We start from the raw sequence: 25,997 nt of genomic DNA on the forward strand, positions 1-25,997 counted from the left end.
AGCTCGCAGAACGTGGGGTCGTTGATGTTGTACTGCAGACTGTGGTGGGCGTACATGCGCTTCTCATAGTCGGACGTCTCTATGCTGCCGACGGTGGGCGAGACCTCCAGCTGAAGCGGACCCGGCGGCGAGCGGGAGTCAGTCGGCGCGTCACCACACGGCTCGAGCCGGGGCTGCCGCCGACGCCGGACAGCGAGGGGCGTCGATTCGGGGCCCGGGTGGTGAGCAAACGTGTCGCAGGGAATATATGCTGGGAATATGTCGCAGTGGTCAGTGGTCATGAATTGGGTTAAACAGAACACGATGGCTGATACAAACCTGGCTAAATGTCAGGTGTCGAAGGATCAGGCGAATAAATATAAAATGCAGGCAACGAAAATCACTGGTCAACTGGAATGCGTGTCTAAATCGAGTACTAAACTCCCACAAAATCGAACGGATAACGTTCAGCTAGCGATCAAAAAAAAATAAATGAAAGCAGACCAAACCACTAAATACACAAATACTGAGCGCGACGGGGCTTGCACACCAGATGAACGCGATTCCACGAAGCCGTCCATACACTCTGCCGTCAAATCGTGGTGCAACTCCGCCCCGAGGCAGCCGGCGGCCGGGGGTCGGCCCGGCTTCTGAGAGCGCGCCGTGCCGGGGGCTCCCCGGACCCTCCCGCGCACGTCTCGGCGGCAGCACTCACCATGAAACTGAGCAGGCCCGTCAGGATGGTGGACACACTCCAGCTGGGGTTCCACGTGTCCGGGTGGAAGTCGCTGATGGAGAGGCAGAGCCGCGTGTTGGGCTTGAAGCGGCCGTTCGGCGTGATCATGTAGATGCTGGGCGGCCGGAACGGGTACTCGGAGGGGAAGCGCAGCATGCCGTGATACAGGCCGCCCACGTACGGCGTGCCCTCCGGTCCGCGAACGATGTAGTGCCTGCACGAAAGAGGAGAGATGCTCGCGTCAGTGCGATGTGTGCTGCACGAGGAGAGATGCCGCGTCAGTGCGATGTGTGCCTGCACGGCCGAGGAGAGATCGCGTCAGTGCGATGTGTGCCTGCACGGCCGAGGAGAGATGCTCGCGTCAGTGCGATGTGTGCCTGCACGGCCGAGGAGAGATGCTCGCGTCAGTGCGATGTGTGCCTGCACGGCCGAGGAGAGACGCGGGCTCAGTACGATGTGTGCCTGACACGGACGAGGAGAGACGCGGGTAGAGTACGATGTAGTGCCGACACGGACGAGGAGAGACGGGGTAGAGTACGATGTAGTGCCGACACGGACGAGGAGAGACACGGGGTAGAGTACGATGTAGTGCCGACACGGACGAGGAGAGACGCGGGGTAGAGTACGATGTAGTGCCGACACGGACGAGGAGAGACACGGACAACTGCACGATGTAGTGCCCGTACGGCCGAGGAGACGCCGGCTACTGTCGCAGCCTGCCCGGGACAATGAGACCGCGTCGGCCACAGCCGGGCAACATGCGGCCACGTGTTGCCCGGCTATGGGCAACATAGACCACCGGTCCACTATACGGACACACTGGGGTACAATAGCGAACCAGCTAAAATGCAAGCGTAACCACAAGGGCTAACTGGCCCGATCACATCCGTACGCAGCTGCTGGGCCGCACCTAAGGCGCAATCCTGGCCGGGCTAAGCCGCGGTAATTACGCACTGGCTGTCGTTAAAGCCATCATGTTTGCATCTGCAGGTTTGCGGTGTAGCTTATCTGCTGACAGAAGCCAAGCGGCGGGCGCGCCCTCGTCACTCCCGTCCAAAATATGGCTCCTGGCTGAGTTACGTGTTTGAGATTCACGAGCGGGCCCAGACTAATGTCGCTCCTCTCCGAGGGAGATCCCGCAGTCCATGCACTGTTAAGAGAATACCACAATAAACACTGGACTGGAATGTTATGACTAGAAAAGCCCACGAGGGCCAGTTGGCGGCAACATCAAGGTCGCCATGACCGCGCTGATCACACACGGATGACAGCCGCCGTTGCCCAGAACATTTTCGCGATGAGAGCAAATGCCTGCGCGTCTTGCAAAGCCGGCCTATCCACACCAGGCCTTGCTCGCCCTATTTGCCTGTCCAGAGTCGACCCGCGTGCCGGGTGCTAGTACACAAATACGAGCGAGACCGATGAATCGTTTGGCGCGCGGCGTAGTGCTTGCTGGTGAGGACACGCTCCCAGCGTCGATCCAGACACGGATCTGCACACCAAGCACACGCACTGAACCGCCGGGCATCGAACAAGCCAGGCAGTGCGCGCCGACAGTGGCCCCACTCTCGCACACAGAGTGACGTCATTTCCAGTTTGGACCGCGCAGGCTCCAGGTGGTGGGTTTCCAGGCACGGAGGGTGTTCCCCCTCCCTCTCCCTCCGGCAATGCGCCGGCGACCGCCCAGATGCCAGAGAGGGGTGTCACCAGATGGTGTCCAGAAGCAGCGGCCTTCAACGGTTGGGTAAGCCCGTGGATACCCGTACCGGCCGGGTAACTGACTGGTTTGGGTATGCATTTTGGGGGCCATCGCGAGCATGGACGCAGGTGTGGGTAAGATGCTCACGACACATATCGTGCACTTCATGAAACACCTCACAAGTTGCTGCCGTGCGTGCTGGGATCACACATAGTTCCATTCACACTGTGTCTGCGGTTGGCGGCGCAGAAAAATGAGTCACGGCGCAAAGTTCCTAGATATCACAATTTCAACCACCTCAATACAAAAAAAAACGCAAACCAGCAACGTATGAGCACAACTGATAGGCATGGGTAGCGATTGGATAGAGCACGTGCATGAGAGAGGGGCGAATCATATAAAACGAACCACGCTCATGAAGGCCTGCATTGCGACGGCAACGGGAAAAACGTGTGCGCAGTGAATGTTTAAAAATGTGAACATGTACGGCGCACTGTTGCCAATCCAGAGCCTGCGGGCTCTCGGCACTCTTAACATCTAGAACACTGCTCTCTTCGATAGTCTGCGTTGGCTCTCTCGGCCCCACTTATAAAGTCACACGCAATGCCAATCAGAAAGCTAAAATCAGCAGCCTTTTGACTAATTGTTCCTTTGCGATGGTTGTGCATTGTAATAGTTGTAACGTCATCATCATAAGTCGCATATTACAAAAAAGCTGGAAGTCATGATTATTTTCGTGCCTTAGATTTGCTGTTCAGCATAATCGTAAGGTCATCGTATTCGAGTGAATGATTCCTCTTTTGCCTCAAAGGAAGTATCCCACCTTTGGAGCATATTGCAAAAAAATACTCTCGTGGCACCTCAGGGCCAGTCATTATGGGCGTGGGAACAGGGGCCCAGGGGGCCCACGGCACCCCACTTCTCAAGGTGTGGGGGGGGGGCATCAATGTTAACTCCCCCCCCCCCCGCTTTTCAGATTAAGGCTGCATTTGACTTACTTTTGCACTACATTAAACATGTACACCGATTTACCTAGTTCACCAGCCATCTCCCTTAAGATGCGTCATCTTTTTCGTTTGCTCATTGGCCATCGCTTAGTGTTACAGCCACAAAGCCTGCGCCGCACGGCCTGGAGACTGCAACGCCGGGCGTCGAGGCTGTTATTACTATGACTTGCGAGCACGCATGTTTAACACCATAGTACGTAGTTTTCTTATCAGTAATCAGTTCTGACAGGATCTTGAGCATTATAAGACGAACATGGGCTAGCCATGTTAATACAAATTGTGAACCCCATTTCATCTACAATCTACAGTCGGGGAGAACTCAATATCTCTGAAGAACACAGAAAAAACATGGAACTGGAGTCTATGTGAAAACTATCGGACTGTCTGCGGTGATCAGGGATGTTGCGTCAATGAGGGTCCCTGTTGCTGCTGATCCGGGGTTAACTGCGCGGATCAGAAGGCCTCCCGTGTCAGGGATGGGAACAATGTGATATCACATATCCTTCTAATAACCTCCGGATTGACCAAGAGATCACCCGTGACCCCCGTGCACCAGAATGATACCCAGAGGACACTTCGTGATGGGACGGAATGGTCCTTCAGCCCTTGACCGGAAACGGTAAGGTACCCCTGGTGTTCCACTAAAGAGGCCCCTTGCTCGGAAGGGAATACAGGGTCTCACTATTGCTGAGTAGAGTGGGGCTCTCATCATTGTTGAAAAGCACGGGTCGAAATGAATTTTTAAAAAACCAGGAAGGTCATGCCATGTTTGCCTGAGAACGTTCATTTCTTTCATAATGTATTACTGAAACAAAATACATAAAAAGGCTTGAACACGCCCGCCCGCAACCTCCAGAGCAAGGACAAGGATGGTCTGGGTTGCAACTTCCGTAAAACCGATAAGTTTCGGCCACTGCAAGTGCCACCAGACGGCGGGCGCCGAGTTAATCCGTCTTCTGGACAGATAAATAGCTGCGGAAACACGAAAGAAAAATAGAGATTTTACCTTCACTCTTCCACTTAAACCACCAGATTACAGCACCACTTCGCGGTGCTTTTGGGCCCAATCCGTTCTTTTCATCAATCTAAAAATTGCGCGCGTGAAACATGCCCTCAGACTGCCTTTTAAATACAAGATGTGATGTCATGAAGCGTCCAAGGATGCTTTCTCAGAAGCGTCGTCACTTTCGTGCACCCGTTGGCCACAACTTAATATTAGCTGCTAAGGCGATGCCGTGCGTCCTACGGAGACTGCAACGCCTATGGGGGGGGGGCGAGGCTTGCGTTTCTAGAATTTTAGAATGCGCATACTCAAAATTACGTCACATAACCTGTATAACTAGTTGGTTTAAGTGTTTAAAGGTAATCATTTCAGAAGCGTCATCATTTTCGTCCACCGGTGGGCCACGACTAAATATTAGCTACTGTGCTAACGCTCCGCGGACTGCGGAGACTTCAACGCCTGGGGTCGAGGTTTTTGTTACTAGGATTTGCGAGCGAGCATGTTAAAAACACGTTACATGAATTGTTTCACTTATCGATTCTGACTGAATGGTGAAAATTTTCAGACAAACATGGCTTGGCCATGTTAATACACATTGTCGACCACTCCATTTGCAATAGAATTTTCGTCTTCAAATTTGGATCCAACATATTGATCTGCAATCTACCTTCGCAATGTCCTCAAGGTCTGTAGAACACAGATAAAAAAATTGGCAAAGCTTCTGAATTCTATCGGTTTAGAGTCAGCTAACCATTGTGAATTAAGAGCGCCGGTGATTTCCTCCATGCAGTCGTTCAACGCCCGATTTCTGCAGCTTATTGACCTCAAAATGCAAACAAAATTGAGCTCACGGTAACTCCTGATTTCTGCTCTGGTAACAAGGTAAAAATAACAATAAAACGAAGAAAACCGTGTCACTTGTTAACAAGTAAGCCCTATCCGGGGATTTTTTTTTTGGGGGGGGTCACCATAAGATGGGCTTTTGTCAACCCTGTGTTCCCTGTTGGCAAGGCCCTTTGCTACGCGCCTGCCTACACCCAAAAGCAGATCAAGTCGCGTACGTTGCATGATGGGCAATGAAGCGTCCGTTGGGCCAATCCATACCTACAGCAGGCAGCTTCACGGAGACTATTTTTCTGCGACGGTGTGGTATAAGGGAAGATACTTTCGGGAAAAATACTGTTGCAGGTGTCCAACACATGTTTCATACACCATGTAGAAGTAACGCTGATCCAAAAGTATGCAACAAAGTAGCCACACGATCAGCTCGCAGTCAGCCATGTGGGAGACATCCAGGCCAGGGCAGTGGCCACCGACGGCGGACAAGAGCATATGACAGATGGGCCTTATTATGTGGCTTGATTCTTAAAAGACAATCTCCAGTTTTGTGGATTTTGTCACACTGTTTCTAGCAGTTTCAAGCTCTCGAATTTGTTTCCGCCTAAAATACTGCGACAAGTCCTATTTCTTGAAAAGCAGCCGGCGAAATGAAGGCGCATTAAAAACCTGGCGCGTTGTGAGCCATCCAGCCACTTTCAAAATTCTCACCAGCCTATATCCATGCCGTATTTTGGCATCTACACTGTGGAGGCAAATGCTTCCTTAACGACCAAAAATACCTACTCGATCGTGGAATTGCGTCTCCCCAGGAAAGACAGTGTTAAAATGGACGAAAAATCTAGGGGAGCTGGATAGCCTTATTTGCCAAATGACAGATGAGTCGAATAGGCAATATAGTGCACCAGTGAAAAACAGCTCTAGATGCATAGCTAGCACAGAAGCCGTGACATTTGAATAAAGAGCGATAGCAATCCCCATCCCTACCCCCCCCCCCGCCCCCCTCCTTCCCCCGGTCATCCGCGGTCGCTTTCCAGAAAAAGCTCCTGAAGTACACCCTAAGCTTGTCCCCCCCCCCTTTTTAAATGTTCCTACGCCCATGCAAGTTATCAAAGGATGAGTCATAAAAGGATGTCAATAATGTCCAAACTTCGCTGTTAACACATTGGTATCAACACTACGCTTCTTCCCCGCCGTTATCGCGACCACCGTCCTCATGTCAACCACCGTGGCATCTCGACTGTTGGGAACGTTTGTGATTCACCTAGCAGGCCAAAACAGCCTGTTATCAAGCACCGCATTGATTAATTTTTGCGCCAGTGCACCACTATGGGCCACGTGATACACCCATTCCTAAAGCCAAAACGCGCGTCGAAGAGTTGTTAAGCGTCCATAAGGCCTACGACGTCTGCTGCCCGTAAAATATAATCGTGCCCAACACGCGCCATCCTGCACGGCTCTGCAGTGTGACGTCACTCAGCTGGGCCAGCCGGCCGCGCAGCAGTGGCTCCAGCGGCGTCGCTCTGGGGGCCGACAGGTCATGCCGGCCGCTGATCCCGCCCTCGTCTCCTAACGTCCGACACCGCGGTGGGCTCACGCCATGTCACAGGGTCATGACAGGGTGGGTGGCATATCAGCTCGCCGTATCCCGTGTCACCTGCAGCGTCGTATTCCTGGTGACGCCGCTGCCGCTGCCGGCGGACGGGCGGCCAATTCGTATAAAGGCGGGGCGCGGCGACCGTCTGCCAAGCATCCTTCACACCGGTCATACCGCGCGTCCTGCATTGACCGTTCCAGCCGAACACAGTCGAGCACAATGCTGAAGCTGATCGCTGCCATCGCCCTGGTGAGTGGACAACCCACGGCGGGGCAGTGATACCGTGTGACGTCAGGGCCAAATCACGGAGCGCTGCCGTCATAACGGCACCTGATGTTCGCTTGCGCCGGCCGTTAAGTGTTGCCAGACGCGTCTCGCTGACGACCTTCCTGACCACATGAGGCTGTGTACTGATGACGGTGATGACAGCCAGACCGTCACTCTCCTCACGCGCTTTTTCCACCCATAGACGGGCGCGCTGGGCGCCGCTATGCCCATGGGCCTCGAACGGCGACGAGGTGCAGCAGGTGTTCCAGGGCATGCTGGACCAGTCGGACGCCGACGGCGACGGCCGCCTCTCGCCGGCCGAGCTCGAGCCCATCATACGGGCCGGCGGGCCCGCACCTCAGCGTCGCCGACGTGCGGCACACCATCTCGCTCATGGACGGCGACGGCGACGGCTTCGTCAACCTGGCCGACTTCCGGCAGGCGGCCAACGAGCCGCCGCCGGCCGAGGTCGTACCCATCGCCTTTCCGCGCCGAAGACACAGACGGCAACGGCCAGCTGACGCAGCAGCAGGCCCTGGAGGTGGCGCCGTCGCTGCTCAGTGGACACCGGCAGCTCGAGCACGTGCGCTACGTGCTGGAGGACGCCGACACCGACGGCGACGGCATGCTGGAGCAGGACGAGTTCACATTCGCCGTCGTCGCGCTCCAGAAAGAAGCGTGAAGACGGCCGACCGTGACGGGACCCCCGACGGCGGGACAGTGGGACGGTGGCCTCTGCAAGGCCGGTGGGACGGAGGCCTCGGTAAGGCGGCCGGACGGAGGCCTCTGTAAACCGGTGTGACGGAGGCCTCTGCAAGGCCGGTGGGACGGATGCCTCTGTAAGGCGGCGGGACGGGGCCTCTGTAAGACGGTGGGACGGGGCCTCTGTAACGCGGCGGGACGGAGGCCTCTGTAAGGCCGGCAGATGGAGGCCTCTGTAAGGTCGATGGGACGGAGGCCTCCGTCAGACACCCGTACGACCAGTCACCCTGTGCCAATGGGAGCGCCCGCTGTTCATGCGGGACTCGGGATGCTACCGCCATAGCCTCGATACTGCTTGTGTGAACCGATCAGCGTTCAGGACAACTGGGCTTATCTGGTAACACAACATTGTTGTACTCATGCTTTATCGGTGCCGACATCATATTTTATCAATAAAACCACGTGAATTGTACAGAATTTCTAACGCCTCAACCATTTATACGACGGAGAACCATCAAAACGTTCATGATTGCGACGTCCCGCGTTCCTATCGTCCAAAATTACAGCAGCCAGCATTCATAACATCCAAAATGGCAAGATGCAGTGTTCATCGCATCCAGTTCCACGCCCATTGGCGGCCTTCAAAGCATCCAAACTCGCGACGTCGAAATTCACAACGTCCGTGTTCACCGCATTCAGCGATCACATCCAAACTTGGTTCTGATTCCTGCTGCTAGATGGCAGAACAGTTACGTATTTAATCCTACCGCTAGGTGGCAGAACAATACCACGATTACCCTCTTCCAAAAAAGGCTTAGTCAGCTGGCCCTTAACCCATGAACACCTGATACCTCCAGTTGAACATGGTCGACACAAATCACCCTAGAGTGCCTGGCGGCTGGCAGCCAGCATCAACACAGGCATGCTTACCATTCCAAGATGTTGGAAGGCAGCGGCTCAGCCGATATGTACGGCACAGGGTCAGCTTTCAGGCGCATGTAGTCACGCCTCAGGCGCACCAAGGCTGTGTTGTTTTGTGCCTTCTTGCCCATTTTTTCTGAAAGTGGATGCCAGTATATCATGATAATGAACTGGGCTTTTTGGCATGCTGACTGCATATGGTCATCAAGCACCATTGAGCACATCAAACACTGGCTCAAAAGTCAATACTACAATGGTGGATTAAGTGTTATGCATGCTTGATGAAGGTGCATCAATAGTGGTATGAGGCATGACAAGATGTGTAAATGATACAGAAATATCCAGGGGTGAGAAACTAAGGTGAGAATGCATGATTGTGGGGTAAGGGCTCAACTAACAAGTACTGTTAGAGCAGTGGACAGATCCAAGAAACACATTCTATCAAAAGGTAAAAAAAAAAAATGTTTTCCAAAAGTACTTGTGGGAGGCAAACGCATCCAAGTAAAACTGGCTAGAAATATTACAATTTGCATGCTCAGTATAATTTCTCCAATGATTTAACCCATTTCCCCTTTTGGAAGGTCGGATGGCCAAGTTGAGGCACAGTTGGGTGGCTACAGCCTCTTCAACTGAGTATGGAACAACACCCCTTGATATATGTCTGGACTATCTGGCCACTGTGTTTGCACAACATATGTAGTCAGTGGGACTGATTTTCTTAAATCAACTAGCCAAAGGCTGATCCTTGTGTTTACATAACATGAGTAGTCATGGGCCTGAACTTCTTCAATCATCTAGCCAAAGGTTTTGCACAACTGACTGGAATTGGAAACATTTGTTAAACTTACTGAAACCCTTGGTGACTTATTTGAAACCCTGCCCCTGTAGTGCTATACAGAAATTCTTGCTCAACACAACCTCCAAGACTTAAGGGTATCACATTATGCAATGGCATGGCTACATGTTCCAGTAATGGCTCTCTCAAACCATTCTGAAATGAGCCAACAAAGACAAACCACATTATCTGTTTTGGCATACAGTTCAATGAGTGCCAAGATTATGTGATGCTTTAGCACTGTACAAAATAGAAGGGTGGTAGAACCATATTGCAAGAACCATGCATAGAATCAACCATATTTGTTTACTTTTGAAAATATGTCACCATAGTACTTTGAGGAATATATCAGCATTATAACAATGCTATCTGCAAGCAGTCTGAAACCACCAGTGCAAATGGCATACCATAGCAACTACATAGATGCTATCATAGTTTTCATATAGATCATTGGTATGATAGATATATCACACTAAAAATATAATTAATTCCACAGTCTATGTCAGATACCAAAAATTTTAGAAATATCAAGGTTGGTTCAGGAATTTCTTCCCATGCAGCACCACAGGACCAATAATCATCAAAACTGTGAAAAGAGTTGGGGACTTTCTCCACCCCTCTCCAGCAGAGCACATACATTGCCCATTCTAGAGCACTGGAAAACAATCTGACTTCTCCATTGACCAATGTCTCTAGATCACAGCCCCATTGCATAACATTGCATTAGTGGCTATAACAAATCAAAGGGGCTAAGATTCTTGGTAGTTCATGGCTTAAAAATAGGTCAAATTTCCAGAAAAGTATTTTATATTTTTCTTACTACAGAATCTAACAAAACAAAGGATCAAATTTGCATTACAAAACATAAATTATCACTGACAAGCACTCCCACTATAAAGACAAAGGTCATAGCAGTTTAAGTTAGGGTTGTGCAGAAATCTTTAAATCTGCTATACCGGCTGGTTCAGGTTTTGAAAACATCAGTAAAATGGTCCAGTGTTGGAAAACTTGACATTTCCTGGTGTAATGTATACCAGGAGATTTTGGACTCCAGGATTGTGACTAGGTAAAAAGAAGTACTTTGTACTCCATCATGATGGAACAAAAACAGCTTTTGTAAAAGCTTATTTTACCTCTTTGTGTCAGGACAAAATAAAACCAGAACATGCAACAGGTTCAGACTTGCTGCTTCCATCAGGAGCCATGTATTGATATCTGCAAGAGCAAAAATATTGCACCCACCAGACTAAGACGCCCAATAGCAAGCAGCCTGTGTTGCCACCTAGGTACATGATACACCATGTATGGAAATGTAAAAAAGTGTGTGAATGTTGAATGGAATCACCTTTGAACAAAGCCGGGAAATGAGAAAGTACCAGAATCGCACCAGTCTGTAGATTAGCAAAGCTGTCACTTCCTATGTTCGCAGACCAACTCAAACTTGAGCATGACTTAACCGACCATCGCCATCGTAATCATAAAAAATTTGAAGGTAAGAGCATGAATCTACCTGTTTTGCGATTATTTACAATATGTCCTGCCTTAAACATGATGAATGGTGTACAATTATTTTTTTGAAATGGTCAGAAAATCACTCCTAGTAACATGAAGCTCCTCTTTGCACGTTTCAGCAAAAAATCCTTTATAGCTTTTCTGTATCAGACATGTGTGAAACAAAGAAAACAAAGCACCATCTTTTCTACCCAAAGAATGCATCTCTAAGTTCACAATGTTTCGGGAAATGATTTAGTATTTGCACATAACAGTAAATTGGTCTGACACCACACCTAGGAAACAAATGTCATGCCAAACACATCCAGCATAGCAACAGCAACATTGCATGACAGTAGTGGCATTACATACAGTAGTGACACTGCAGCAAGTTTCATGGCATTATATCATAATCCAAGGTTTAGAGGAATTATGGCATTGCAAAGGTATTTTCAGTTAAAAAATAATGAAAAATGTACACATCTATGGCATAACAAATATTTAAGACATTTTTCACAGAAATAAGTAAAACTTTGGCAACCTTTGACTTGGTCTGAGCCTGCAGATGCAAGTTCAGGTAGTTGCACACAATGGGGGTGTCAAGTCAACATCTCTTTTCAGGACAGATGCAGGTAAATGCAGGGTCAATATGGCAGTAAGGATGCAGGAAACTAAAGACTCACAAGAAAAAACAAAGTGATTTACAAAAGCAAATGGCTAATTGTACGACTATGCAGACAACGACTTGTGATATGATCAAATTTTATAGGCAGGCACAGATGTTAAAACGCTGGTACGTACCGCGTCTATTCTAACAACCTGGCCCTACTCTTAATTTCTAGCCGGGGTGATATCTTCTTTGGTCTCGTAGGTCAGACTTTCACTTTTAAGTTCAATAACCGGATGCGGATAGTAACACAGGGAAGGAAGGCAACAACAAATATTATGGCGCCCTACACAACACCCAACGCGCGACCCCTTCCCCCCAAGTCCGTGCCCTTTGAGGCTTTCCCCAAACATGTATCAGCTGCCCCAGATTGGGTGGGCCCCACTATTGCTCCCAGATCTAAAGGAATTTACCGAACACGAAGTAATTTATGTGATAGCCTGACGCATCCAAGACCTTAGACCTCTGCAAGACTCGGTTCACTCGTTTCTTATGGAGGTCGATATTGATATGGAGGGGAACGAATGGCGTGCTTTCAGAATCATGCTATTTCTGAGTTGGTGTCCTAACTGGATCCTAGGTAATCTTCTATTACATTTCACGTCGACATGACAGAATTAGAGCCGATGTCTGGGGGGGGGGGGGGTTCAGGAGAATTGACTCCACGACGAGACCAAATGGTTAGGAATGTTGTCCGAGAGATGTTTTTCCTTGCAACGCCATAGGCGTCAAATAAAATCCTGCAACAAGACTGTAAAGGGCCCGCCAGCTCCACCCTTCGTCTGTGACGGAGCGGATGTAATTTGGAGGCACGGCTGATACCCTGATGTCAACAATTTTTGAGCCTGTGGTAATTCCATTGCGCTCCAAACGTCCAGTAATGTGGGCCAACGCAGGTTTATTATAGCATGCATCGTGAGAAAGGGCAAGCCCCTGTCCGCAAAAGTGCCGACGGCTTTGGCTTGTAATGGCGCGAGTCCCGCGATATTTTGCTTATCGACAAGACGTGGTTCCGCACCGTAGGCCTTTCACAAGGCATCCCCCGGTAACTCTCGTGGAGACGTTGAGCTAATGCATCGCCGATGGGCAAAATATATATCATCTGACCTGCGCGATCAGCCCTCGACCAGCCATGACTCCGCATGCGTTCTGCGGTGGAGTATGACACAGTCGCCGCATTGTCTCTGCATCGTAAGGGCGCGTTGGTCGATTGCAGGGGTGCAGCCGGGGGAGTTGTGCCCCTCTCCCTTCCCTTTAGGCTCACAGTGAGCCACATAAGGCTCAAGGTTTTTCATCATAGATGGCTTCTGACAGAAGTAAGAAAGCGGCGCAATGCGTCCTGACCGATGATGAGTTCTGGCTGTATCCCTGGTCCATTGGACGTGACTGCAATCCCATGTGAGGGCCCGAGTTCAAAGCTCAGCCCTTGGGACTGATTGATCATATAAGAACACGAGACGACCCGCGGCGAACTCCGCGTAAGCAAGCGCCGGATGATGACTACACTTGGGCTGCCGGCAGCCAACTGGCATCATGGGGTCACTAACCCGCTAATGCACGAAACATCACAGGCGCTGTGCCGGCCAACCCCAAGGACGGGGAGAGGGGGGGGCAGGGTGGAGCCCCTACCATTCCTCGCTGGCCAATGCGCAGTCCTGTGCTGGATCGACATGTTTGACCTCAAGAGACTGAACTCTTGCCGTCAAATCTGGGGCAGAGGGTAGACTGCACCCGCGGTCCAAAGTACGCGCTTAGTGCTGACTCATTCTGTTGCCCAAACATCAGACGTGCCACCGTGCCGAGCAGCACCATGACGCGACTGATCGCGGCCAAAGCCATCCCCTGCCAGGCACGCCGCCGCCTCTGGTGACGTTCGTGTGGTGTGATTTGGGGCGCCACGGCGCCGCGCGAGACGGCAGCGCTCCGCTCCCCGCCGGTGCGGGTTGCTCCGCGCGCGGCCACCGCTCAGAGTCGACATCGGCTGGCAGGTGTCCCATCTCCGCTCGCACCGACGTTAGTACCCATGAGGTGTGGGGAAAAAGTGCGGGCAGATAGAGGGGTCGAATCGCGTTCTGGTGATGTCTTGGCGCCATGCTGCCGAGATATGAGCTTGTGTCTGTGATTGCGAACTGATAACGGACATAAAGTACCACGGTCGCTGCAGTCCGTCTGGAGGAGGGTGAATTCGACGCACGCGGTGTCATTTTGGTTGCAATCCATCTCTCTGCTGCACACATAGGTAAACTCTCCGAGATGATCTCGTCGCTACATCATATTGCACGTCCCACGTCGCATAGCACACTGCAACTTCCACTGGCTCACTCCAAATCCCAATACAATCTACGTAACAAAAGGCAGGTGTCTTCAATATTCATACGCATACTGTTCTACACAACATGGTCCTCTAAGATGATGGCAAGGGTCAGGTAGACCCGTTATCAATTGTCCTTGCCATACTGTATGGGGGAAGCGATGAGTTAAATGCGACAAGAACCAAATTGTCTTCACTGCAACTTAATTGAAAACTAATTAATCATTACCTCACAGCCTAATGCAGACCCGACGAACAAGAGAAGTGACAATCGACACGCGGTAACGATCACGAAGAACTGCCACGCCACCGCTACCATTAAGCACCGTCCAATACAAAAATCAACGCTCGCCCCGCAGCGTCAACAGCTTCCCATCGCGCCGGCAGATGTCACCACCGTGCAGCCGCGAGTCCGCGCGCATCTGCCGGCTGTCATCGCTCCTACTCCAGCTCCACCAAGATTTGTTCGTCTTCGACGGTGTCGCCCTCCTTGACGTGGATGGCGCGCACTTTGCCGGTGGCCGCGGCCACCAGGGAGTTCTGCATCTTCATCGCCTCGATGACGCATACCTCCTGGCCCTCCGAGACCATGTCGCCGACGCTCACCGCCACCGACTTCACCAGGCCCGGCATCGGTGACGTCACCTGTTTGCCCACGTCCGCCTGCGAGCCGACAAGACCGGCGGTATGATGTCACTGCATGGCGGTGTGACGTCACAGGAGGCATTCCCGGGGTGGCCATTATTCTGGGTGTCACTCATGGACAGCCCAGCTCATGGCGCATCACGCAGAAAGGCCTCCAGCGGCAAGTGACCAGCTCGTCCGGCAAGCCCATCCGCTTACATGCGAGCTTTGCTGAAGGGCTGAGCGCACATGAATGGCGACACGGAGCAAGGTCAAAAGATGTAGCAAAAAGGCTGCCCCGGTGTTATCACGAGAACTACAACAAGGCTTCGGTGCCAGAGCGACGGACCGGAGTCTCACCTCCTCTTTCTTCGGCATCATTTTGAAGTACTCGTAGGCAGCGTCCGAGTACACCTGCACGTCAAACGCCGTTCCTCGGAACCTGAGACAGCACACGGCCCCGGCGTCATGGGCAGCGAGGACGCCCAGCATCCGAGACGGGATTGGCTTTCGACAGATCAGCGATGAAACGTCTGGTAGCTTCACTCACTGGTTCCGTTTCATCAGAATTCAAACCATGGACAGCCCGAAAACCACACTTTCGGAAGATGAGACGGTGGACCCCTTCCCTCCAAAAACAACCGAAAATCGACCGCGCCAATGGATAGTTGACCCCACATGAAGCATGCAGCACAACCGCCTTGTCGAGCGCAGCAGCGCGCGCGCGACCGAAAGCCGGCAGGCGGCTGACGTGAGCCGCGCGCCTGCCCCGGCCCAGCGGCGCCGCGCACCTGAGCCTGGCGTCGCCCTTGAGGCCGCGCCGCACCAGCTGCACCATCTCGCGCTGTCCGTTGATGGTGAGGTTCATGACGGGCTCGGCCAGCGTGAAGTCATCGGCCATTGTCAGCTGGTGCTCGCCGCACGTAACCTCAAATCCAGCGCCGGTCTGACGCACCGCGCAGGGCACGTCCCCGGCTGCGCCGCACAGCACCACCTGGCGGGTGGAGGTCGAACTGAGCACGCGGCACCGGCCGGCGGACGGGGGACGATGTCTGGTGGGGGGGGGGGCGCGCAGCTGGGGACGTGGTACCACCTGGCGGGTGGAGGTCGAACTGAGCACGCAGCACCGGCCGGCGGACGGGGGACGGTGCCGGGTGGGGGGCGAGCAGCTGGGGACGTGGCACCACATGGCGGGAGTAGACAAAACAGAGAAACAGGACATCCCCTGAAGGGGAAAGGACGTCTTGGGAAGACATCGAGGGAAAGATGACACCTTGGGAGAAAGCAGAGGGGAGAGGTCATCTTGGGAGGAAAGGGGAGGGAAAGAGGACACCTTGGGAGAAAGCAGAGGGGGGGAAGTCATCTTGGGAGGAAATGGAGGGAAAGAGGGCACCTTGAGAGAAAGTAGAGGGGGAGAGGTCATCTTGGGAGGAAACAGAGGGAAAGAGGACACCTTGGGAGAAAGCAGAGGGGGAGAGGTCATCTTGGGAGGAAATGGAGGGAAAGAGGACACCTTGAGAAAGAGCAGAGGGGAGAGGACATCTTGAGAGGAAATGAAGGGGAAAGAGGACACCTTGGGAGAAAGCAGAGGGGAGGGGACATCTTGAGAGGAAATGAAGGGAAAAAGGACACCTTGGGAGAAAGCAGAGGGGGAGACGACATCTGGAGAGGAAACGTTTCCTCATGATGAAAGAAAACAGGGAACTGAAACCACGGCGGCAGGCGATTTCGGCCTTATCATCTCACTTCAGCGACACTCTGCATTAGTACGCAATACAGGGCGAAACACACGGGCTTCAGCACGCAGCGAGCTGACCCGGGCGAGATGTAGTCCAGGGTGACATGCATGTACACTCTTCAGATGCTGCGACAGCTGGAACAGCCACCCTCCGTCAAGCCGCGGCTGATTCCGTGGCGGAATAGGTGACGACGTGAGTGATTTGAAATGCGAACAGGGCTGTCAGACTGCACCACCCGGAGCATGCCCATCCGCGAGTCCTGTGGCGGCCGCCCGCTACATCTAACTGGGTTTCGTATGGTCAGGATACGTTCGGCCTCTACAGACCGTTCCGGATCTACCGGACTGCTGCACGATTAGGGCGTGAGGCAAACAGTGGGATAACACTGCAGCCCACCCCCCCCCCCCCCCCTTCCCCCTCCTGCGTTCACCCGGCCCCACGACCCCCGACCGTGAACCCCGCCGGACAGTCCCGGCAGGGCCGCAGGGGCGCTCCGCTGGGACCCCGGGCAGGGGCAGCAGCAGCGGCGCCAGTCTCCCAGCGGCAAGCAGCGGTAAACCCAGCGCGACGGGCCCGCCCGAGCGCAACACACGGCGTGACCAGGCCCCGGTCGCCGGCCGCCACGTACCAGATCCCAGGCGGTGGGCGTCGGCTGGAGCGCATGGTGTCCGGTGACGGCCACCGAGCGCCGCTGGTGCTTCACGTGCACGACGGCGGCAACGGCCGCCAGCCGCGCCAGCCCCTCACCCGTCAGCTGGTGGCCGCGGAAGCCATCCGGGTACACCTGCGGCCGGGCGCCGAGGTCAGGTGGTGGTGAAGTGAGTGTCTGGCTCACGGTAGGGGAGGGAGGGGGGGGGGGGGGGGGGGCGCGGCACGGCACGGCGTGGGGCGAGCGTCTGGCTCATGGTAGGGGAGGGGGGGGGGGGGGGCGACACGGCACGGTGTGGGGCAGGGGCGGACAGGGAATGGCTGTGGACAAAAATATGGAGCCAATGAGTCGGCAGTTAACAAATTGTGTGCAAAGGCAACGTGAATAACGTGTGCGGCCCGAACCCACCAACGCGAATTTGGGGCATAGAATTAAGTTTCATAGGCGGAAGCTGAATATGAACTGATCTTGATAGCCTCAGGTGCCAAACCACGCTCATATAGGAACAGCTTGTCCATTAACACACAAGTGCACTTACCAGCCTTATCTCGCATTGAGTAGTCCCAACGCACAGACCACTTCACATTGTTGGATTCTCCATCGGCACATAGATAGACATTTAAGTCCTCACCCTTGGTTAAAAACCCACACCGGTCGAAAGTCTCCCGCGGCGGGATTCGAACCCGGCGGGCCGCACCTCGGGCAGGTAGTTGGTGGTGATGTCGCCGGCCACGAAGCGCGGCTCGGCCAGGATGTCGCGCAGCAGCGGCACGTTGTGCGTCACGCCGCGGATAACGTACGAGTCGAGCGCGTCCAGGCTGCGCGCCACCGCTTGCGACCGGTCTTGACCGTACGCCACCAACTTGCAGATCATCGGGTCGTAGTAGATGCTGATGTCGGAGCCCTCCTCCACGCCCGAGTCGCAGCGTACCTGAGACCGGCCAGGTCAGTTGTCAGGTCAGAGAGCGCGGGCGGGGGCGCGGGGCGGGGCCGCCTAATGCCGGCCAGGTCAGACGTCAGGTCAGAGGGCGCGGAGAGGGTGCGGGGTGGGGGCCGCCTAACGCCGGCCAGGTCAGCCGTCAGGTCAGAGGGCACGGGCGGGGGCGCGGGGCGGGGCCGCCTAATGCCGGCCAGGTCAGCCGTCAGGTTAGAGGGCGCGGAGAGAGTGCGGGGTGGGGCCGCCTAACGCCGGCCAGGTCAGCCGTCAGGTCAGAGGGCACGGGCGGGGGCGCGGGGCGGGGCCGCCTAATGCCGGCCAGGTCAGCCGTCAGGTCAGAGGGCGCGGAGAGGGTGCGGGGTGGGGCCGCCTAACGCCGGCCAGGTCAGCCGTCAGGTCAGAGGGCGTGGAGGAGGTGCGGGGTGGGGCCGCCTAACGACGGCCAGGTCAGCCGTCAGGCCAGATAGCGCGGACGGGGGCGCGGGGTGGGGCTGCCTAGTGCCGGCCAGGTCAGCCGTCAGGTCAGAGGGCGCGGGCGAGGTGCGGGGCCGGGCCGCCTAATGCCGGCCAGGTCAGGCGCCCCTCAGAGGTCGACGAGCAAGGGTGGAGTGCCCGCCGCGGGTCGGGTCAGGTCAGGTCAGGTCAGGTCAGGTCGCGTTACCAGTCACGGCGAGCAGGGCACCCGCTGCACACCAGGGCAGGCCAGATCCCGACCCACCGGTCGGGGGACGGAGGGGAATGCCAGTTTCGAACCAAGGCTGGTCAGACCAAGGGCGACAGACGGAAATGGGTCCTTCGCTGCGTTAAAATACAACCAGACACCGTAGCTCGCGGGCAGAGAACCAGTCTGGTATACCGACGACAGGTCGCGGGTTTGAAAACCATCACCACTGCCTTACGGTTTCATTTCGTAATTGTTGTCAAACACGATGGTGTTATGTTTCTGTAGGGACTGCAGCTGTTGGACATCAGTTACTGTATCAACCGCAGTTGTAGCAGTTCTGATATTAGAGCGACGGCATTTGCAGCAGCTATCAAGTGATCAATACGTCGTGTAATTCATATATGAACAGAACGATATGTTACACATTGCAGATATGAACAGAACGAAAACAGCCGACACAATACTGGCGTCGCCATGGATTCTTGCCATATGCAATACAGATTTCAAATCTGATGCACTAAGCAACAAAAAGAAACGTGCCAGCACACCAAAATTCCAAAGGAAAGCACAATGGATGCCGGAATGACACAAGCCGATACTCGCAGTACAGACAGCAGAAGCACTGCACCAGCTCCTTACACCGGGTAGGTGGTTGGGTTCCATGTATCTGCTCAGTCTGCCGACAGATGGCAGGCCAAAGTTCTTGAACGGGTCTTCGGCATACACACGAGACTCAATAGCCCAGCCACGGATGGGGATGTCCTCTTGTTTTCAGCTTCAGCTTGTGTCCTGACAGCAACACCCGACATATGAGGGCGACAGGGCCTCAAAGCGCAGAAGCACTCGATCCAACATCCCAATCGCACGAATATGTTCGCGTGGTGTTCAAGTCACTTCAGGGTATCTTCGAAGAATGTACGTGGCCTTTTTAGCTGACCAAACTCCCTACAAGCCGTTCCGGAACGGAACCCAGTGGGGGGGGGGGGACGCGAGGGAGGCGAGGGACGCGGGGGACGCAGGGGACGCAAGGGACGCAAGGGACGCAAGGGACGCAGGGGACGCGAGGGACGCGGGGAGGCATGGCAGACGAAGGAGGCGGGGGGCGGGGGAGGTAGGGGACACGGGGGAGGCGGGGGAGACAGGGGACGCGGGGGACGCGGGGGAGGCGAGGGAGGCGGGGGACGCAGGAGAGACAAGGGAGGCGGGGGACGTGGGGGGGGGGGGGGCGGGAGGCATGGGAAGCTGAAAGTCAGGGTACGCGGGAGCGAAGTCAGGGGACGCAGGAGTAGAGACAAGAGAGGTGGGAGACATGGGAGGGGGGGGAGGGAGCAGGGGGACGGCGGCGGCCGCTCACCGCTGGCGACGCGGATCATCTGATGCACGAGATCCACGCCTGTGATACACTCGGTGATGGGGTGCTCCACCTGCAGGCGCGTGTTCATTTCCAGAAGTAGAAGTTGCGCTGTGCGTCCACCAGGAACTCGACGGTGCCGGCCGAGCTGTAACCAATGCGGCGAGCCAGCGCCACCGCCTGCTCGCCCATGGCGCGCCGCGTCTGCGCGTCCAGGAACACGCTGCAGCGGCCGGGCAGTGTCAGGGGCCGGAGAGGTGTCAGGGACCAGGGCGGTGTCAGGGGCGGGGCGGGATGGGCGCAGCGTCAGGGGAAGGAGCGGTGACAGGGACCAGGGCGGTGTCAGGGGCGGGGCGGGGCAGTGTTAGAGGGCAGGAGCGGTGTCAGGAAAAAAAGGGAGGGGTACATAAACTGGACAGAAGCTGTGAGAGAGATGGCTTAAATGAGATAAATATCTGCTATATGACACAAGTCCTAGTGGGGCAGGATACCGGGAGAAGGAGTGCCGAGAGAAGGGAAATCATCACAGGAGGCCGCGCAGGAGCGATAGAGAAGAAGAACCTCAGAGGGAAGAACCATGGAGAGAATGGATACCTGCCAGATGGAGGGAGCATAGAGATGGGGGGAGTGGTAGAGATGAGCGTGGCCAATGGGGCAGCACGGACAGAAAAAGACCCATCAGGGAGACAAATCGATTATTATCACTTGAATTTGATGACACATTTGACAGTTCCAGCAGTTGTACACTACTGACCAATGAATTCCCATTGACACCATAGGCACAATCATCCCTCTGTATGATATGCTTGGGATGTATATGCTTCACACAGCCATGCCTCAGTCTGCACACACTGACCTGGGTGCTTCCTCAATGACCTTCTGGTTCCGTCTCTGGATTGAGCATTCCCTCTCATTCAAGTAGATCGCGTTGTTAAACTGATCAGCCAGGACCTGGCAAAACAAATAGTTGGAAGAAAAGATGAGTTCCGAAACGAGGAGCAACGCAAGAAACACAGTCCGAGAAAAGACGCCAAAACCACTGAGCAAGACTGGAACAAAACACATTTTGATCCAGATGCAATTGAGTGTGGGTTAACACACATCAAATGTTTGATTATCTAGCAGCATTCAGGCACATTTGGAAAAAGAACATGCACACAAAGCATGACCGCGAAGCCGTAACAGCATATGCTCCGTCATTACCAAGGGTGTGAGCCCCAAGCGGACGGAATTCTTCAAGCTGTGTTCCTAGAGTCTCACCTGTATCTCAATGTGCCGGGGACTGTCAACAACTTCTCCACCAGAATTCTGTCATCTCCAAGCTGGACGCGGCCTCCTGCTGCGACAGCCGGAAGCCCTCCCTGAAACCGACGACAGGGTCCTGTCAGGAGAAACCCATCCCTGGCGAGGGCAGGAGCACATCATAGAATCCCTCCCTGACACGGAAGTTGTGTCACTGGGTCCTCGTTGACGGGGAGGGCATAGGCGATTGCTATCACGAAACCGCTCTCTGGCACAGTCTGGATAGGGAAACATCACAGAACTCCCTCCCTGACACGGAGGATGGGGTAACATCACGGCAGTCCTCCCCGAGATAGATAACATGGTCACATTGCAGCACCTCTCCCTGACACGGAGGCCAGGGTCGCATCACAGGACTCCTCCCTGACGTGCAGGGCGTGGTTCGCTGGGAAGACCGAAGGACACAAACACAGATACCGAGCTGAATCTATGGCCAAAGTTCCGCAATAATTCGTAAGTTCACACCTACCTACCACACATTTCCCAGTGCGACAAACGCAACACGCAAGAAACAAAAGTAGCCAATGGCCCATCCACGAATTCCCTTCTCCGACAGCGCCGCGAACATAGCTAACGGGTTGTCACATGTCCCACCCACGAGTAACACAATGTGTCCGCGACACTCGAAGTGAGGACTCCAGGCACGACAAACGGACGCCATGTAAGAGAACACACACAAGAGCGTGGGACTACACCAGCAGCCACTGGAGCGTGCGCGGGTCAGCGGCGGCGGTTGGCGTTCGCGCAGTCCTGCAGCCAGGCTTGAGTTGGGACGGGGGGCGGCAGCATCGGGACGTGACCCGCTTCTGGCCGCTGACCCAATGTCGAGCGGGTGGGGGTACCAGTCCCTAAGCGGGTGCGGAGCTTGGCCCGACTGACACGGACGGGTCCGCCGACAACACGTCAGAGAGTGCCAGCCTGCACCAGGCCACCCGAGCACCGGCATGTACGGCGCATAAAATCATTCGTAGTTCCGTGCGACCGAAACATGAGAGGCAACGTCGTCTATCGAGCTAGGTGTTGAAAGGCAAATGATCCTGCCACCATCTTAGATGGCAGGCTCAGCGTAGAACCAGATCAGCTCTGCTGGACGAAGGCATCTAAGCCCATAGCCACGCACATAGCCCCACGTACTAGAAACTAGCCCCTCACGACGTCAGAAAATAGTTTTACCACACTAGCTTGGTATCGATACAAGTCGTCGCCGGATGCCATCTAGGCAGTATGCCCTCTTGGACACTGGATCGGTGAATGTTTCCAGCAGCAAGAGCCTACGACACCTCTGGATCTGAACACCAACTCCCATACACCTGGCCACGTGGGTCGGCCCGCATCCGCCACTGACCTGGCCTGCTCGTCGTTCCTGGCCACGCGCATGCCCTTCCCGCCGCCGCCGGCCGACGCCTTGATCATGACCGGGTAGCCGATCTTCCGCGACACGGCGATGGCAGTGATCCACGTCCTGGATCTCGCCCTCGAACCCTGCGGAAGGGCGCGAGCCGCGCGGGTCACGAGTCGCTCACCAGGCCGCGAAATACGCCGCTCTCGCTCCTCCGACAGACAACGAAGCAGGGCCATACCAGACGTTCCACGGTTAGCGTTCACTATCGAGCACAGTTAGACCACACTGGCGAACGGAGAGCGAGACGAGGCATGTCAACTGGCCAGGCATTGCCACACCAAGTAGTTTTGACACGAACTGACACCCACCGGGATGGTGTTGACCTCCGCCTCGATGGCCAGCTTCTTGGACTGGATCTTGTCGCCCATTCCGGTGATGGCGTTCGCGTTAGGACCAATGAACGCGACGTTGTTCTCTTCCTGTTGACGAGGGGGTCCCATGAGACACGGCCGACGTGCAATCGCCAACAAAACGGGACATAAAATCGCAGTGGCCACCAAAAATGCAATTGCTGCACATGGCGTGCACTGATATCCAAGCGGAGAAAATCATGCGTTTCGTACATGTCGGAACATACCAACCGACAAAACAGAGAAGTATAAGTTATGTCACAAAAAACAACATGTACCACGACCAGATTAAGTGCATCCCATGCGACAAAGGGTGCATGCTGTGTCCTGAGTAATGGGAATGTGCCTTAAGAAAACCCCTACCAAACTACTCCAACTACTGAAAGGGAGCGCCCCACCTTTCTGCACTTTTCACTTATTGTTAAATCAGACACGTACGATTTTGTCAGTAACATCAGCTTCCTCTAAACTCTTCTGAACAGCTCAGAATTTCAACATGAAGTAACCAAACCTGCGGAGAAATCTTACTCGACTCTGCTCACCACTTTGAACGTAAAACACTTAATCTGTCTTGTTTTTTTTCCAACGCGTGTGTTCTGTAATCTTTGCAACACACTAATGTGTCCAAAAAATTGTGTAATAAATGTTATGAAAGCTTGAAACGCTCTTTTTAGACAAAAAAATCCAACAAAGCAAAACAAACGCTGTTTTATTAGGACCAGTAGAGGCGCACATGGTAGCTGTCATGACGAAAGTGGTCGCCACCGCCGGGAAGAAGCGTAGTGCTGTTATAAAGTGCCGAGTGTAATTTTGTCTCGAGAATGATTAAAACCGATATCTGCATCATGTATTAACAGCGCTGCTGTGACCCTAACCAGCGTCATTATTAGACGTAACTAGCCCTGGTGTTTCAAGAGTTTTTTTTAACGTGCTCCAAAGGTAGGATAATCCCTTTAGTCAATTCCTGACAAATTGCAAAAGCAGCGCATGGCCATCAGCACCACCATCTGATGACGTCAATCACGGCCTGCGCCCCAAAGTGTCAGCGGTTACACAAGATCCATGCCCGCGACATCCCACTGTCAACAGCTGCACATACTATCGCTGCTGCCGCCGGTCGTAGCGAAGCCAGCGGCGCGGCGCCTCACCAGCAGCCGGACGAAGTCGGCGTTCTCCGAGAGGAAGCCGTAGCCGGGGTGGACGGCCCTGCGCGCCCGTCTGCTGCACCGCCTCCAGCACCTTGTCCATGCAGAGGTAGGACTGGCGCGCCGGCGCCGGGCCGATGCACACCGCCTCGTCCGCCAGCTTCACGTGCATCTGCCGGCGGCGCGCGCCAGAGGTCAGGGCACCCGCACCGCCGGCGGGCGCGCCGCAGTTCGGCTGTTTTGGTCTGCAGGGGTGGCGAGATCGATGCTTCAGATTGCTGGAGAACTGGGCTAGCGTGGCGGGACAGCGAGCAGTGCGGCTAAAATACACACTTGTAAGCTGAAGTTTGGGACGTTCGCTGTCCTGTACGTGGTCGTCGTCGTCATCATTGGAGCTCTACAACGCGCTCAGCTGCTGAGTCTTTACAGCGTCGCCTGCCTCTCACGCTGGCAGGAAAGGCGGGTAACGCCGGGAATCGATCGTTGTACCTCTGGTTTCCCGGACGTGTCTACGCTATCGACACCCACCCTGTACGTGGCATGACCATGTTTATTCTTATTCCTGATAATGGTGCCATGCTCCAGTATTCTAAAACAACGATGATTTTGTACATTTCAGGAAAGACATTAGGCTACTGGCTTCCCAGCATCCGAGTAAACGAGTTCTGATCTTGCAAAAACTATCTTAAATACACCACGATAAGCTGGTTAAGCGACTATGTCATGCGAGGTCATGATACATTATGGAATGCTCGACCATTTCAAAACAAAGCTCATGATCACGACTACCACCATGTAGATGATACCAAGCATGGGCTCCTGTAATCAGACGCCTTTGGAAACCAACACAATGTGTCTGATCAGTGTGGCAGACATTGACTGTCGGAAAGCCTGAATTGCACGGGGGTTTAGTAGGTAGATAATTCGTCGATATGATGTCCGTGCACTAATTTCACAAACTCTAGGTACTTGAAACAGGCTTCTTTCAGACCTAGCCAAACTTGGCTATTTCATTGGACCAAATCGATCAACTTGCACTGATTTACGGCTTTCGTGAGACAAAACACTGCGTAAAACTCAATGTCTTTTTCATGCAAACTGAACGAAATGAACTAGCCAGCATTCCATGTGGTTGGCATAGCATAATATGACAGGCCAAGGCTGCAGTCTGCTGCATTCGAGACCAGTTTCACAGAAGGCGACAATGGCCGTTCTCATGCCAGTTCCTAGCATACCTAGCATACGGTATGATGGAGCGCGATGATGACGATAGCCTCGCAGTGGCCGGATTCGTGGTAGGCGCTGGACACCGCATAACCAGCTCCTTACATTAACCAATACCTTGGTCGGCACAGAAGGCCCAGTATTTCCTCTGACAAAGTGTGTCAGTTTTGTCGCTGCAGCGTTGGCACCGTCGCTCGATCGTTCATTCCCCTTCCGCCCTTCTCCTACCGCCCCTTGTCCGTGAAATGCGACATTTCAGCAGGAGTTTGGATCCCCTCAGATGTGGCGTCCAAACCCCAAGCGGTCTGCCACTCGCCCGGCGCAGAGGCCGGCGTTCTAACCATAACAGCACCAAGATGAGCCGCGAGCGACGAGGCTTCTGCGTCATGGCAAACACAGTATCCGTCTCGGAGCAAGAAGCATGGCACCAATGCCGTGACAAACTTAAGTCCCCACAAATCACCACCGGCCGTGTCCATGGCGACATACAGACATTGCCAGTGTGTCACATCCAGACAAGCACCACTCACAGCCTTGGCGTCCACGTCGGAGTGCACA

The 25,997-nt window shown here is 54.1% G+C and overlaps 1 protein-coding gene and 1 pseudogene across 1 annotated transcript; both read right to left on the minus strand.

The window, feature by feature from the left end:
• Window positions 1–7: 7 nt before the first annotated feature.
• On the minus strand, window positions 8–12,073 carry LOC119104553 (ubiquitin-conjugating enzyme E2 J2-like; the record flags this gene model as incomplete). The annotated part of the gene is made up of 4 exons (XM_037228626.1): window positions 11,876–12,073; window positions 8,758–8,884; window positions 695–929; window positions 8–110 (listed from the first exon to the last, which is right to left on the minus strand). Coding segments are annotated over exons 2-4 (460 nt in total), but the record flags the coding sequence as incomplete, so codon positions are not given.
• A 1,920-nt stretch (window positions 12,074–13,993) lies between these two features.
• LOC119105685 (propionyl-CoA carboxylase alpha chain, mitochondrial-like) lies at window positions 13,994–25,991 on the minus strand (annotated as a pseudogene).
• Window positions 25,992–25,997: the final 6 nt, after the last annotated feature.

Source organism: Pollicipes pollicipes, unplaced genomic scaffold (genome assembly GCF_011947565.3).
Source record: "Pollicipes pollicipes isolate AB1234 unplaced genomic scaffold, Ppol_2.1 Scaffold_1056;HRSCAF=1226_pilon_pilon_pilon, whole genome shotgun sequence".
Taxonomy (NCBI): Eukaryota; Metazoa; Arthropoda; class Thecostraca; order Pollicipedomorpha; family Pollicipedidae; genus Pollicipes; species Pollicipes pollicipes.